At 34.9% G+C, this 16786-nt stretch overlaps 2 protein-coding genes across 2 annotated transcripts in view; both read left to right on the top strand.

The window, feature by feature from the left end:
* The window catches only part of SPAG16 (sperm associated antigen 16), an 850722-nt gene extending 838564 nt beyond the window's left edge, over window positions 1-12158 (top strand). The window contains exon 16 of the mRNA XM_082631278.1: window positions 11840-12158. Coding sequence (XP_082487404.1) covers window positions 11840-12015 — 176 coding nt within the window. The 3' untranslated portion in view covers window positions 12016-12158. The remainder of the gene's footprint in view (window positions 1-11839) is intronic.
* A 3692-nt stretch (window positions 12159-15850) lies between these two features.
* VWC2L (von Willebrand factor C domain containing 2 like) overlaps window positions 15851-16786 on the top strand; it is a gene marked incomplete at its 3' end in the record, with an annotated part of 149977 nt that continues 149041 nt past the window's right edge. Inside the window, exon 1 of the mRNA XM_082631277.1 lies at window positions 15851-16246. Within this exon, the coding sequence (XP_082487403.1) occupies window positions 15857-16246 (390 nt within the window). The 5' untranslated portion in view covers window positions 15851-15856. The remainder of the gene's footprint in view (window positions 16247-16786) is intronic.

Below are 16786 nucleotides of genomic sequence, written 5' to 3'. Positions count from 1 at the left end.
ATAGTTTCTTGATACTTTTCTTGAGTCATCTTTTAAAGAAACAACAGATGCCTCTCCACATGCATTCTAAAAATCAATACAATTAATCAATAATGCTCTCCACAGGTAATAAATGCTGAGAAGCATTTCTGCCTATCTATATTGATCGGGAGAATTGCTTCAGATTGGTTCAGATGTGTATAAAAATCATTTCCTTATTGATCACCTTATTGATCAAAGCCTCCCTTCTCCACTCTGTTATTTCATATGTGGCATACAACTGTTTTAGACTTCATGTATATCTGTGATAAACAAATTTCCTGTGATCTGTGTATGAGACTGATTTGAAACGTAAAATGGGTGTTTTTGTTTCTTTGGGGGAACATATTGCTTGAAATTTAATCAAAGCATGAATAATCATCAGAAATTACTGAATTTAATGAGAAATGTAATGATGTTTTTCATTCACATTTTCATTATTTGTAATCTTAAAATTTAAGCTTTTTTGAGTCTGCTTCTATTTCTTAGAATTCATGTAGACACATGCATTTAATCCAGAATGATGCTATTCCCGGTAGTATAAACAATAGAAAACTGCATAGTTTTAGTCAACTGTTGACTCATATTGCTGGCAAGTTATATTTTGGTAACATGATCAAACATGTAAGTGGACATTGTGACCTTTTTTGCTAATATATGTGTTAAGTATATAGACAGAGTAATAAGAAAAGTATGTCTTCTAAATTAATTGTCTAACAATAAGTGTACAGTTTCAACAGATATAGCATTTAATGAGTCTCATTAAATAGGCTCTATTCATCTTTGATCCAAACAATTGATTCATTGGGTAAATATTATTAGATTAAGGACTTTTCCAAGGAAGCTCAACTTCCAAGTCTTGATACATTAACTAGTGTTGTGAATTATAACGAAAAAGCCAAAGATTCCTGTCAACATGACTTAGTAAATTTCATAACCTTATACTACCTATTTTCCTTATCTGAATGTTCCATTACAAAATGGCATTATTTTGGCCACTGTATAAGCTACTGTGGAAAGTGTCACTGAACCACTACCTCCTTAAAACTTGACCACCAATTGTTACTTATTGAAATGTTTCATTCATCTCATGATTTTCATTTGGAATTTCAGGGAATATGAATTATCATATAGTCAAGTTCCAATATCTCGATTTTAGATAATTTTACTTTATTTATCTAACAACTTAATTTTTCTTTTTTTAATTCTGAAGGAATCTCTTATGCAAAACTAAATTGAAATCTTTCAACAAAACAAGAAGTGTTTTCATGAACAATTAGTGTAAGAAATTGGATAAACTATGTTCACTATATTCAGAAATACTATTTGAGTGAATCTGAGGAAATGTTAGTCAGTCAATGTTGAAAGCATAGCATCAGAAGGATGATATATTCTGGTTTGTTTCCCCTAGAGCAAAAATAAAATAAATTTTATAACATCTTAATATAAAACACTTGCCAAAGATGTGGAGGTATCTATCTTTCTGCTCACTAAGGCTCCTTTGAATCTTGGGTACGTGGTTGGGCTCTATGAGCTCTAAAAGGATAAACCTGCTTTCCTAAGTCTCTCATATATTCCCAGGAAGCTAACTAACTGTACAATAAGATTCTTGGAGTCAATAAGTACCATTAGGGTAACCACAGAAATGAAATTTTTGAAATATTTCTTGTACTTAAATAGAAATTAATTTTAAAGTATTCCTAGGAGCAAGCATAGATTCAGCCGGAAACTGGAACTGCACACTCAAGAGATATTTACTCTGACTCATGTTACATTTTAGTAAGGGCAGCTTAAAGACAACATTGAGCCAATCAATAAAAATTCACCTGGAGGTATTAGGGCATGACGTGGAGGATAAGAGTGTTAGCTCTGGAGTCAGATAGTCCTCATTTCCAGATTCCACCACTTATAAGCTGCATGGCTTTGGGGAAGTTGCTTTTATCTGTCTCATTTTCCTCCTGCATGAAGCAGAGTGTGTGCCAGCACCGTCCAGTAGAAACATAATGTGAACCACATATATAATTTAAAATTCTTAGTAGCCATGTTTTCAAAAATCAGGTGAAATTAGTTTAAATTTTTTTTAATTTAATACAGTGCATCCAAATTAGTATTATTGTGATATGTAATTGATATAAAATTATTAATGAAATATTTTACATTCTTTTTTCATACTAAGTCTTTAAAATCTGGTGAGCATTTTACAATGATAGCACATTTCAGTTTGCACTAGCTGCATTTCAAATGCTCAGTCAGTAGCCATATATGAGTAGGGGCTGCTATCATGGATAGTGCAGGTATATATTCACCCCATAGGGTTGCTGTAAGGATAAAATGAGATAAGGTGTGTAAAGTGTTTAGAAAGGTGTTTGGCAAATAAAAAGGATGAAAAAAAGGTAGTTGTGAAAACTGTTACTGTTATAACTGAGTACTGACTACAGCAGCCTAGGTGCTAAGCTGGGGTGAAAGCAAAAATATATGACATGACTCTGTTCCTGAGTAATTACAAAGTTAAGAAGGCAAGATAAATAAACAGCTAACTATAATTTATGACATCTTATTACCATATGAATGTATGAATAAAATGCAGCAAATGCTCAGAAGAGGAAGATCTTCCCCAGTAGAGTTGCCTTGTACCCACCTTGGTGAAGAAAATCATTTTGAGCTGGGATTTAATCAATGGGTTGACTTTTCTCAGGAAGATAAAGTAAGGGACCATGAAGGATAGCTAAGAAAAATATTCTACCAGAGGAATAATAGGAGCAATAATTCAAAGGTGGGGAAGTGAAAAAATACCCTCAAGAAATGATGGCAATTTTTGATGGAGAACACAGGGTTCATGTAAGAGTGTACTTGGGTGAGTACATGCAGATCTGTATTAGTGAAGGGGGTTTAAAAGCCATGCTAAGATACTAGGATATTTTCAGTGTCAGAAGTAAATAGTAAAAAGAGCACTGATTTGGAAGTCAAAGATCTGATTTTAACCAAGTTCTACAATTGCCATGAATATGCCAAGTTCTTACCTTGGGCAAGTCACTTCATCTCAGTTGTGTATTTTTAAAGTGACGTAATTGATCTAAAAAAACAAAACCTGAGAATGTCAAGAGTTGTAAGGGGTCTCTTTGTTGTCACTGTTCCTGCTGTTTTTGTTGTTGTTCTATTCAAATTTATGGTATTTTAGGATGGGAGTGGCATAATTGAAGAAAGCTTTAAGAATTAATGTAGGTAGATTTAAAGGTAAAGAAATTGTAACCAAAAATCACTTGGGATTATCTTTTCAACGGTCCTGACATCTTAAAAATAAGCACTTCAATGTTGTAAACATAACAGTTGGAAATGGGAAAATTATAGAAAAGTAGCAAAGAAAAATGGATAAAAGTTGGATTAAGGATGGAGAGGGAGAAAAGGTGTGAAATGATTGCCACTGCAGTTTGGACTCTGAAAAACAGAATATAGTATTCAAAATTGAAATGGAAGAACTAGACAGATAATTTTGCTGGAGATGTGGGAAGGGATGTAACATGAGTTTGTAGTTTAGTAGGTACAATATATACGCTAGAATGTGTGCTTTTAAGAATTAATTGATATATGTGGGAGATGATGGAGTAGAACATGGAGTTCACTTCCACAAATACAGCAAAAATCCATCTACAAGTGGAACGATTCGCACAGAACACCTACTGAACGCTGGCAGAAGACCTCAAACTTCCTAAAGGGCAAGGAACCCTCCACGTACCCAGGTAGGACAAAAGAAAAAAGGAAAAAAAAAAAAGAAATCGGGAGGGTACCTGTGCCTCAAGGAGGGAGATGTGAAGGAGAAAAGGTTCCTTCATCCTGGGAAGGCTCCTCACTGGCGGGGAGATCTGTCTGGATGGAGAGGGAGCTTTGGAGCCTCAGAGGAGAACACAGCAACTGATGTGCAGAGGGCAAAATGGAGAGTGACCTGCACAGAAGGTCAGTACCACCCCCCTGCACTCTGCAACCTGAGACCACTCATCTGCTGGTGTGGGCAGGGGCTGGGTGCTGAAATTCAGGTTTCAGTGGTCAAATCCAGGGAGAGCACGAGGGGTGGCTGCATGGTGACAGCCTGAAGAGGCTGGAGTGTAGCAACTGAAGGTCACTCGGAAGAAGCCTGGGCCTGCCAGAAAGGCAAGGCACCATTGTTGGGGGGCACACGAGGAGAGGGGCAGGGCCACCATAGGAGCTTCTTTCCCTGCACGCATGTGCTTTCAGGGCTCTGGGGGCAGGCGCAAGCCACCGCTGCCATACTGAGCTCCAGGGTGGGCACAGGCTGCCACCACCACTAAGAGACCCGCAAGTGGGCTCCAATGGCTGCCCCCACTGTCCTTGGAGTGCGTGGGCCATGGCTGCAGCAAGGGGACCTGCAAGCAGGCACCAATCACTGTCCCTGCTGTCCTGGGGAGTGGGCAAGCTGCCACCGCTGCTAGGAAACCCTGCAGCAGGCACCAGTCAGCTGAGAGTTAACACCTATCTTGAAACTCGTCCAAAAAATTGCAGAGGAAGGAACACTCCCAAACTCATTCTATGAGGCCACCATCACCCTGATACCAAAACCAGACAAAGATAGCACAAAAAAAGAAAATTACAGGATAATATCACTGATGAACATAGATGAAAAAATCCTGAACAAAATACTAGCAAACAGAATCCAACAAAACATTAAAAGGATCATACACTGTGATCAAGTGGGATTTATCCCAGGAATGCAAGGATTCTTCAATATATGCAAATCAATGTGGTACACCACATTAACAAATTGCAGAATAAAAACCATATGATCATCTCAGTAGATGCAGAAAAAGATTTTGACAAAATTCAACACCCATTTATGATATTAAAAAAAAAACCTCTCCACAATGTAGGCATAGAGGGAACCTACCTCAATATAATAAAGGCCATATATGACAAACCCACAGCAAACATCATTCTCAACAATGAAAAACTGAAAGTATTTCCCCTAAGATCAGGAACAAGGCAAGGATATCCAGTCTTGCCACTTAAACATAGTTTTGGAAGTCCTAGCAATGGCAGTCAAAGAAGAAAAAGAAATGAAAGAAATCCAAATTGGAAAAGCAGAAGTAAAACTGTCACTGTTTGCAGATAACATGATACTGTATATAGAAAATCATAAAGATGCTACCAGAAAACTACTAGAGCTCATCAATGAATTTGGTGAAGTTGCAGGATACAAAATTAATACACAGAAATGTCTTGCATTCCTATACACTAACAAACAAAGAAAGATCAGAAAGAGAAATTAAGGAAACAATCCCATTTGCCCACACATCAAAAAGAACATACTGGCTTGGCCAAAAAGTTCGTTTGGTTTTAAGTAAGACATTTTTCATTTTCACCAAGAATTTTATTGAACAATGTATTCACTAACCAAATGAACTTTTTGGCCAACCCAATACCTAGGAATAAACCTACCTAAGAAGGTAAAAGACCTGTACTCAGAAAACTATAAAGTACTGATGAAAGAAATCAAAGATGACACAAACAGATGGAGAGATATACCATGTTTTTGGGTTGGAAGAATCAATATTTTCAAAATGACCATACTGTGCAAAGCAAACTACAGATTCAATGAAATCTCTATCAAATTATCAATGGCATTTTTCACAGAATTAGAACAAAAAATTTTACAGTTTGTATGGAAACACAAAAGACCCCAAATAGCTAAAGCAATCTTGAGAAAGGAAAACGGAGCTGGAGGAATCAAATGCTCTGACTTCAGACTATACTACAAAGCTACAGTAATCAAGACAGTATGGTACTGGCACAAAAACAGAAATATAACTCAATGGAACAGGATAGAAAGCCCAGAAATAAAACCACACACCTATGGCCACCTAATCTATGACAAAGGAGGCAAGAATATACAATGGAGAAAAGAGTCTCTTCAATAAGTGATGCTGAGAAAACTGGATAGCTACATGTAAAAGAATGAAATTAGAATATTCTCTAACATCATACAAAAACAAACTCAACATTGATTAAAGACCTAAATGTAAGACTGGATACTATAAAACTCTTAGAGGAAAACATAGGGAGAATACTCTTTGACACAAATTGCAGCAATATCTTTTTGGATTGACCACTTAGGGTAATGAAAATAAAAACAAAAATAAACCAATGGAACCTGATTAAGCATAAAAGCTTTTGCACAGCAAAGGAAACCATAAACAAAGTGAAAAGACAACCCACAAAATGTGAGAAAAAATATCGATATTTGGAAACAAAATGACCAACAAGGGATTAATCTCCAAAATGTACAGATAGCTCATGCAGTTCAGTATCAAAAAAATGGGCAGAAGATCTAAATAGACATTTCTCCAAAGAAGACATACAGATGGCCAAAAAGCACATGAAAAGATGCTCAACATCACTAATTATTAGAAATGCAAATCAAAATGACAATGAGGTATCGCCTCACACCAGTCAGGATGGCCATCATCAAAAAGCCTACAAATATAAATACTGGAGAGGGTATGGAGAAAAGGCAACCCTCCTACACTTTTGGTGGGAATGTAAATTTGTACAACCACTATGGAGAACAGTATGGATGTTCCTTAAAAAACTAAGAACAGGGCTTCCCTGGTGGCGCAGTGGTTGAGAGTCCGCCTGCCGATGCAGGGGACACGGGTTCGTGCCCTGGTCCGGGAAGATCCCACATGCCGCCAAGCGGCTGGATCCGTGAGCCATGGCCGCTGGGCCTGCGTGTCCAGAGCCTGTGCTCCGCAATGGGAGAGGCCACAACAGTGAGAGGCCCGCGTACCACAAAAAAAAAAAAAAACAAAAAAACTAAGAACAGAACTACCATATAATCCAGCAGTCCCACTCCTGGGCATATATCCAGAGAAAAACCATCATTCTAAAAGATACATGTACCCCAATGTTCATTGCAGCACTATTTACAATAGCCAGGACATAGAAGCAACCTAAATGTCCGTCAGCAGAGGAATGGATAAAGAAGATGTGCTACATATATACAATGGAATATTAGCCATAAAAAAAATGAAATAATGCCATTTGCAGCAACATGGATGGACCTAGAGATTATCATACTAAGTGAAGTAAGTCAGACAGAGAAAGCCAAATATCGTATGATATCACTTATATATGGAATCTAAAGAAGAAAATGATACAAATGAACTTCCTCACAAAACAGAAACAGACTCACAGACTTTGAAAACAAACATGGTTAACAAAGGGGAAAAGGCGGGGGAGGGATAAATTAGGAGTTTTGGATTAACATTACATACTACTATATATAAAATAGATAATCAACAAGGACCTACTGTATAGCACAGGGAAGTTTACTCAGTATTCTGTAATAACCTATATGGGAAAATAATCTGAAAAAGAATGGATATATGTATATGCATAATTAAATCACTTAGCTGTACACCTGAAACAATACAACACTGTAAATCGACTATACGCCAATATAAAATAAAAATTAAAAAAGAATTCATTGATATGTGAAGCCCATGGATGTTTTAGTTTCAGAGTTTCACAAAGTCGTAAGTTCAATCCCATAATTCTTTTCTTCAGTGTTAATATGAGCATTAAATTTAGCCTATTTACTTTGGAAATTCAGTGGCACTCAAAGAGAAGCCCCAAGTGTCACACTTATCTGAGTTGTAATTTATGAAAGAAATTTTAAAGCCAGTAAAAGAAGCAAGACTTTTTGAATAATATTTCAATTCAAATCCCAGCTTGACCTTCTCTGAGTCTCTTTCTTCATTAGCTAAAAAGGGAGAATATCTACCTGTAAGGATTGAGTGCAGAACATGTGAGGTAACAAGTGGAGCTCTAGATGCTCAATAAACGATGGCTACTGTGAACTCATTCTAGCAGATCTGAAAGACGAAGAAATTCATATCCTTTCTTTTCAAAAAAAAATCAATATTATACTACTATTTATATCATACCACAACTCCTCCTGCAACAAGCATTTAGTCATTACTGATTATGTCAAGTTTCATAGTTAGTGTCAAAAATATTTCAGTAGTAGGTAATATTCAGAATTCCTAAACTTAAGAAGAATTTGTCTAGGTTAGGAGGTAAGTGTTAAAAGATTCAGGTAACTCCTGGGTATTTTAGGTGTATATTCTCAAATTGAATTTTCACACATGTAAGTGTCTAAAGTTAATTTTAAATTCTTTAGTTTGAAAAAGTGCCAATATTTTATTTGCACAGTTTGTTAGCATGCAATGAGTTTCCAGTTTTTGTTGGTTCATACAAAGTGATTACACATACCCAGATAAAATGTTACCACTCAATCTCCATGGGTTAATTCATTTTATAAACTTCAAGAGATTCAAACATTCAAGTTTTATACCAAATCCAATTGAGACTGCTTTGCTCAAGATATTATTATACCTATATTTTTCAAAAAATTACTTTTTAAAAGAGTATAAAGAAGCTCTATCATGTTAAGTAAATTATAAGTTAATTTGGAACTAAAATTTGAGGGAAACACTAATTTTTAAAGGTTTGTTCACTCATCCAATAGCAGAGCAATACTTTGAGTGAAGGTGAAATTTAGTGCTTATCTTCTTTAGCCAAAAGAAGTTAGCAAATTAATCCAATAGAGTAAAATGGATAGTAATACATGTTATACTCATTCAAACTCATTGGTCAGCAAACAAGATACTGATTTAACCAACAAGAAATTATTCTGAAGTCTTGATGGATAAATTTAAATTTAAATTTAAATCAGTGTTGGCAAACTATATTATTCTATGTTTTTTAATAATATACTTTAAATCCATGTGATATTTGTGGAATATGTGCATTTATAATTTAGTATAATTATTCTTAAAATACCATGCTAAATGACATTTTAAATAATCTATTCAGGAATTGCATGTTAGAAGACAAAATTTTATTAAAATGTTATAATGGTTAAATATTTTATTTAAATGTTATAAAATTTTAAAATATGAAATAAAAAATAAATTATATTTCTATTTTGAAAGAGGCTTATTCACTTTAACATGAACATTGTTGGTACAAGTTTTCATAAATCCTCATAGTACTATTTAAAATTTCATATCTACCATATTTTAACTCCATTGACCAAGTTTGATATAGGTACAACTTCTATTCTTCCGAAATTTGTCATTAAGACTGACATTGGTATGACAAATGATTCATATTGTAGTTTACTTTTTATTACCAATCATCAGGATATATAGAAAGATAACTATACACATGTCTCTAAATACTCTTCTTTGTAGAGATGTCACCAATAGTCATACTGTGATTTTTTTTTCTTTTGAGAGCGCCACCTCTCTGTCTCTCACACCAACAGATACTAATGTAGTAATTGACACATCCTGGTAAGTAATTTGGAAAATCTCCTAACCTAGAAAGAGTTCAGCATCTCAGATCCCAGTAAAACTAATTTTGGGGTCAGACATTATATGCCATGTAATAATCCAATATTTAGAAATGAACATGATTTTATATATACATACATACACACACACACACACACACACACACACAATCTTACAGCCTTTTAAAAATGAGTTCAAGTAAACCTGCAAACCTCACCATAAACTTGCTGACTCAAATTTGTTCTAACAAAGACACAATTTTTAGATACCTGAGGCACGGTGCTGCTGAATTATATAATCCTATCATTAAATTCCAATATTACCATCTTCTCTATTTTATTGAACAAGCTTTCAGGAATTACCAAGAACTTTCATAAATACTTCCAATTAAAATTTTTACAGATTTGACTCCAACAAAAGATAATGGTTTAAAAGCTAAATTCTTTCCTTTTTTTTTGCAGGCTTTGATTCTGTTTGGTTTTGTTTTCAAAAATAGAAAATGATATTTACCACCTTCCTAGTTGTTGTATGAAGAATACAAGAAAAAAGTTATTTGATTCTTAGGAAAGTCACAAACAACAACTGCCTACAATGTGTGGCTGGAAGTGTAATCCATATGTAATGCCTCTGTGTGCAAAGACTTAGTAGAAGGGGCTTTATAATAAATATTCACATCTGCTGCTTTGGACACTCTAATCCATCCTAAGGATCTTTGCTGTGTCAGACTTTGTTCTAGATGAAGAAGCTCAGTAGATATAAAGGTTTGCAAATAGGCCATATTTATCATGATTAACTTTACTTTTATAACTTTTCTCTGTTTTAGAAAGTTTCATGGCAATTTGGGTTATAATTCTTGATTAAATATTTGACTGTGACTGTTATGGCAATATTATTATTGAATTTTTATTACAGAATGGAAAAATTCTATTTTAACAATATATCACCTACTTAACATCTGTCAAGAAGGCATCACTGATAAAAATGCTGTGCTGGATATGGAAAAAATTACTAAAACCCCAGGCTCTGGATTCAAAGTGCTTGTGATTAAATGCTAGCTCCCTCTGTATCTAGGGTGTCATCTTAAGCAAGTTACTTAGCCTTTCCAGGACTCTCCTTCTTCACCTTTATAATGGAGTTAATATTATTTTCTTTATCATTAGATATTGTAAGGATTATATGGAATTATCAAAATATATGTTAGGTACTAAATCTAGTATCTAATGTGTTGAAAGAGTTTAATGAATTTTAAATGGCATTACTGGAATGATAATATTATATGCCTTCTAAGTATGATTAGATAATCCCAGTGACAGTACTAAACTCATTTATTTAACTCACATACTTATGTAGACATATTCTGTTGTTTTTACTTACCTCCAAATTCCCTGATAGTTTGTTGCTGGACTTCTTTAATAAAAAGTATTAGTTAGAATTAGATTGCTGATAGGTTTTTCACTTTAAGGAAATTATTAACTCACAAATATATGGTATAAATATTATGAGAATACTCTGTGCTGTACTTAGCCTCTTATGACACAAAATCTTAGTTTAACAGAATTTTGAATTTTAAATTAGATTAAAAAAACCTAAGACATCTTTGAAATGGAGGTATTTATTTTCACTTCAACTCCAAAAACAATTTGTTGCGCTAATGAGTACCACAATTTTTAAAGTATAAATGTATATTATTAGTTCTAAGTAGTGATTTAGTATACTAAACAAATTTAAGTTATAAATTACCCACTGTGTGTATATATGTATATATGTGTATGTGTATATATGTATACATGTATATATGTATATATATATCTTTGCCTAAGATACATTTTGTTTTTTATTTTATTTTATTTTTGCGGTATGCAGGCCTCTCACTGTTGTGGCCTCTCCCGTTGCGGAGCACAGGCTCCGGACGCACGGGCTCAGTGGCCATGTCTCACGGGCCCAGCCGCTCTGCCGCATGTGGGATCTTCCCGGACCGGGGCACGAACCCGTGTCCCCTGCATCGGCAGGCAGACTCTCAACCACTGCGCCACCAGGGAAGCCCTTTAGATACATTTTGAATCCCATTTTTTAACAGCTTTTTTCAGAAGTAATTCACTTGAAAAAAGAAAGGCTTCATTGCTTAATTGCTTTCAATCTCATCTTCTCAAAATTATTAATCCCAAATATAAGGAGACTAGCAGGACATTTGATGACCTCTGCATATAAAGTAGAGCATTTTAAAATTTTATAATCTAATCATTGGCATATCTTAATTTTAACTGGAATTATTTCCTATACAGCCAGGAGTTAGTTCATATTTAATGACTGACATCTAACGTAAAATGAATCTGAATTACAGTTGAAACAATACTGTATATTCTGTTGCTTATAAACTGTGACTGCTTGAATTAAAACTTTGATATTCATTCTCTCTCCCTCTTTCTCCCTCCCTCCCTCTTTCTCTCTGTCAGGTCAAGTTTTAGCTCAGGCAAGTGGCAATGGGGTTATCTATTTGCTGGATCTTAAATCGGGGCAGATCCACAAATTGATGGGCCACGAGAGTGAGGCTCACACGGTCGTATTTTCTCATGACGGAGAGACTCTGTTTTCTGGAGACTCCGACGGCACCATTCGAACGTGGTCTTGACGGTCAGCATATCCCACTGCAGAGGGCATTCCCTTTAAGGTTTGAAAATGCCTTGTATAGTCCCAAACCAGTAAATATCTGGTTAAATATGCCAGCAGGTAACATTTACAATTTGCTTTAAAACATGCTTTGGACATATATTTTAGTGCTCATTACTGTTACCAATTAAAAAAATAACTTTCTGCTGATTTATTTGTGTCTGGGTCTTTTTCTTTCTCCTTTTGATAAGAATTTCCAGACAGAGCATCTTTGCTAGCAGTTTGGAAGAAACAGCTTTACAATGACGCCTAATGACAGACTAGATGAATTACAGGAGATTGATTTTGAATGTTACAAAACAAACTGCAGGAGAACCAGATGACTTTTTTTTAAAAAAAATCAAATCTAAACTGCAGGAAAACCTAAAGTTTAATCATGTAGCACAGGGAAAGTCTTTCTGTAAGCAAAGGGTCAAGTAGAATTGGGGAGCATACATTTTCACAGATTCTTTAACAATGATTACACTTTATCTGTTAATAATAATCAGAGACTGCAGATGGCTTAAGTCTAAATGCTAGGCTCTTCCAGAACTTTCATCTCTGAAGCCCATGGGAGAATGCCTTAAGTATAATTACAATAAAAAATTTAAAAAAAAACATCGTAATCTCAATGCAAGTAAATATCTTGCACGTAAAATGCTTTTCCCCCTTCCAATGCATGCATCCACTGTATAAAGTGCGGCTGCTTAGAGAACGCTCTAGCCTGGTCCAAAGGAGCAGCTCGGATTTCGACCGAGCTCGGCTCAGAAGCCAGTTGTTGGCGCTGTCCGTGGTGCTGAGGAATTCCCAACTGCCGGCAGAATGAGCTCCAGATCAGCAGTCTGCAAACTGCTCTCAGTGATGCAGAAACCCAGCTAAAGTTGCTCCTTTCCTTCACGTCCACAGTTAGTATTTTCTGGTGTTTAAGAGGGGATTCAAGCAACATATCGTGGATGATGCTGACGGTATTGCCAGTGGAGTGGGCTTTAAGCTACAGCATGCTGTTGCTGATTTTGATCCTCAGAGCCTAGCCAAATCACCTCTACTGCCATATCAAACACTGTGTAAGTGAACTCATGTGTGGAGGAGGCGTAATCAGCTGGGAAATTTCATAGAAGGATCTGGGAAAAGGCTAAAAATAAGTTCAACATGATTCTGCTACTGGGGTCTGGATTGCTACAGGACCAGCATTGCTTCTTGCTTTGAATTCTGAAAACAGATCCAAAGCATATTTCTTATGTGTGTCTGCAGTGTTTCTCTCTGGAAGGGCGGGAGACTGCTTCTTGACTGTGTTTTGAAATGGGAGGTAGAATGGATTGCCTTTAATTCAAGCCTGAAAATGTATTCTTTGGATAATTAAAAAGAAACTGCTTTTCTAAAACATATCTGATCTTTTAGTTTGTATTGGTCAATGACCCCCACCACCACCATTTAACCTCCAGAGTGATTAGGTAAGTGTATCTCATGACATGAGTTATGTTTGTTTTCTCAAAGAAATAGATGCAGTCATTTAAAATCATATGTAGCAATATGGGGTGGGGGGAAAGTTTAGTTGGGAAGTGATCCTCAGTTTAGCAATGTTTGCTTACTTATTAAAAAATCTTCAGATAAACATTTTGAGTTCTCTGTTTCTTCTCTTAAATAAATATTAAACTGCACTAGAGTAGCTTAAGAAGAATGCTCTTGAAAAAAATAACTTTCTAATACTGAAAAGAAGACCTTGTTTTCTCCATGCAGATTTTAAAATATATTTCATATAATAAAAGCATGCTTAATGTTTATATAAAGTAGGTATTGCATCCCTATTTTTACCTTTAAGTTTACATTCACTCTAACCTGACACATTAATGCCTACCTGTAGCTTACAAAGAGATCATTTTCTATGTCCTTTTGAAACAGAATGATATGTGTATTTTATACAGCTTATCTTGCATGTATTGACAGATACTACTAGAAAACTATAAGAAAGCACAATAGCTCCTTTTTCTTCTAAGATAAACTTTATAAATATGTGGGAAATGCATGCTTTAATTGGAAAATTATGCTTTTTCAGAAGCTTGTATTATGTTTGTGGGCTCTGTAGTAATTTAAGGGAAAAAATGCTTTGTCAAAGGGAGCTTCCAGCTTCTCAAGTAGAATTATAGGTTTGCATCTTTTTTTTTTGTTCTGTCATGACTCACTGTTTTTGACATATTTTAAAAGAAATCCATCTCCTTTATCATTACCTACCCAAAAAGGAATTCTAATATTAGAGAGCAGTTTTCTCCTAAAGGAGGTCATGAATATACTCCCTTCCATTTTATTATTACTAGAATTTGCATATCTAACTTAAAATGCAAGTATAATAGTTCTTGAAGTTTTCTAGTGCTATCTTTATCTTATTTAAAATTATCTGCATATGTTAGACTAAAAATCGATGGTTTATCATTGCTATTATAATCTGAAAATAAACCAACGAATAACATTTATAAATGATCTGAAAATGTCCTATATACAATTTTAGAAATATTGGCATAAAGCTAGCACCATTTAAATAGGCAAATGAAATATTTTACACTTTTCTTATCTATTACTCCCTAAAGTCACAGTTTTCCTAAGGCTTTGTATGAGTTAGTCACTCTGATAATTTAAATAAGAGCCCACTGCCAACACTGCCCACCAAGCACTAATACTAAGTGAAGTGTACAAAAGTCAATAACACCAAATTAATAAGGCATATTTTCTATGAATTGGCAACACCCTATTTTTAAGAAACTTCAATAAACAGTTACACTGGCATTTTTGTGCAAATTGCCTAAATGCAAGTATCTTTGGCATGTCAAAAAAGAGTTATGTTTTCAAGAGTGTGTGAATGTCATTTATTTTATATTGAAGTAATTAATTCAAGTAGTATTTATTACATGAATATTAGAGTCAAGTTGCTGTAAAAATAATTTACAGATACATCTTTCCTGTCCACTAGGAGCTTACTTCCTGAGTAAAATAAAGGTGTGGACAATAATACAAATAAATTTTTAACAAATCCTTTTCAATACCTGGCATTTTCTTATTTATTATTTAAAGTTTTCTTTCTTTTACTCACTGTGGAATAGTTGTGCTATTTTCCTTCTTAACTATGTTTCAAAATCCAGATTCATGTTCACTTAAACAAGTCACTTATATTGAGACCACTGTTCTCCAATTATGGACATAAAAAGGTAGGAAGACCTTTGTAGTAGCTGAATCCAATGATAATTTACATTCAGCTGTTGGTTTCTTCCCTTTCTTTTAGAAGTAGAATGTCTTCTCACTAATCTCTTGAGTTTTCTTTCAGATGATTGTAACATATATACATTCTGTCACTCATTAATCAGTGAATTCAAAGAGAACGTGAATTCAAATATTCTCGAGTTATTTGTAACTATTAGTAAGATCACCCTTTGAGTCTCGGTAAAACCACTTCTTACAATTTAGACAAAGCTAGACCTTTGAAATTCAAATTGAAATTCAGAAGGTAAATTTAAGCTAAGCTGAAGATTCCTAGGTGAAATAAGTCCATAAAGGACAATTTTAATGCATATATTGCCAAGGATCAATCATCCAAACTTCATAATAAAGTGTAGATAGTTGCATGAACTTAGTTGATTTGAGGTCTTAGTAGCTTCCAAATAGATCTCAAATAAACATATTAAGAGCATGGGTTTAAGTGAATCAATATTCTCTTTGTATATGTCAAATTATTCTTTTTAAATATTTATTTTTCAGCCTACCCCTCTTGTATTTTCATGGAAGGAGCTGAGTATATCTAATATTAGGAGAACATCCAGAATCCTTTGAGGAGGGGGATGGCTCTTCATATTCATGAAGCTTGCATACTTCTGTTGGTCATCCCCAGATTGGTCACCTCTGCTGCCATCAGTCATGAAGACTATCCTGCTGATGAAGGTGACCAGGCTTCCAGTAATGACAATCTGATTTTTGATGACTATCGAGGGAAAGGGTGTGTGGATGACAGCGGCTTTGTATACAAGTTGGGAGAACGATTTTTCCCAGGGCATTCCAACTGTCCATGTGTCTGTGCTCTGGATGGACCTGTTTGTGACCAGCCAGAATGCCCTAAAATTCACCCAAAGTGTACTAAAGTGGAGCACAATGGATGCTGTCCTGAGTGCAAAGAAGTGAAAAACTCTTGTGACTATCATGGGAAAAATTACAAAATCTTGGAGGAATTTAAGGTATGAGTTACCTTTTTTATTTATTGAATACTAACTTTTTACACTACATACTTAGATTATTACATTAAAATTAAAGTTGGAAAAACACAGTTTTAAATTTCTCTTTGATTTACAAAAGTATGACTCCAGTTAGCATAAGTACCAGTGTGGTCAACAAATAGGTAATTGGTTTGTTGATCAGTATCTGTAGGGTTTCACAATAACTTTTTCCTTCAGAAGTATTTGGAGCATGTTGCCATCTTTTATTTTTGCCCTTAAACATTTCTTCGGTGTTATAACAAAATATGTTTTCTGAAGGAAACAACTTTGTTTAAAGGCTATGTGTCCATTAAGTTAATGTTTAAATTTTGTGAGTTTTTGGGTGTGTGTGTGTGTGGCTTATTAGCCTGTAGTTGGAGCCATTTAATTATAGTCTAGAATTATCTATTTAGTGTATGGAAATGCAAGTGCTACAGAGACACTTCTGAGCTGTGGTCTTTATATTAAGAATATACATTGGACTTACTTGTTGTAGAGCATGGTCCCCATTCTGTTCTCTGC

This window comes from Mesoplodon mirus, assembly GCF_964341445.2.
Source record: "Mesoplodon mirus genome assembly, chromosome: 8".
In the NCBI taxonomy this organism is placed as follows: domain Eukaryota; kingdom Metazoa; phylum Chordata; class Mammalia; order Artiodactyla; family Ziphiidae; genus Mesoplodon; species Mesoplodon mirus.
The sequence above is the reverse complement of the archived record's forward strand: the minus strand, read 5'-3'. Positions and strand labels throughout refer to the sequence as shown.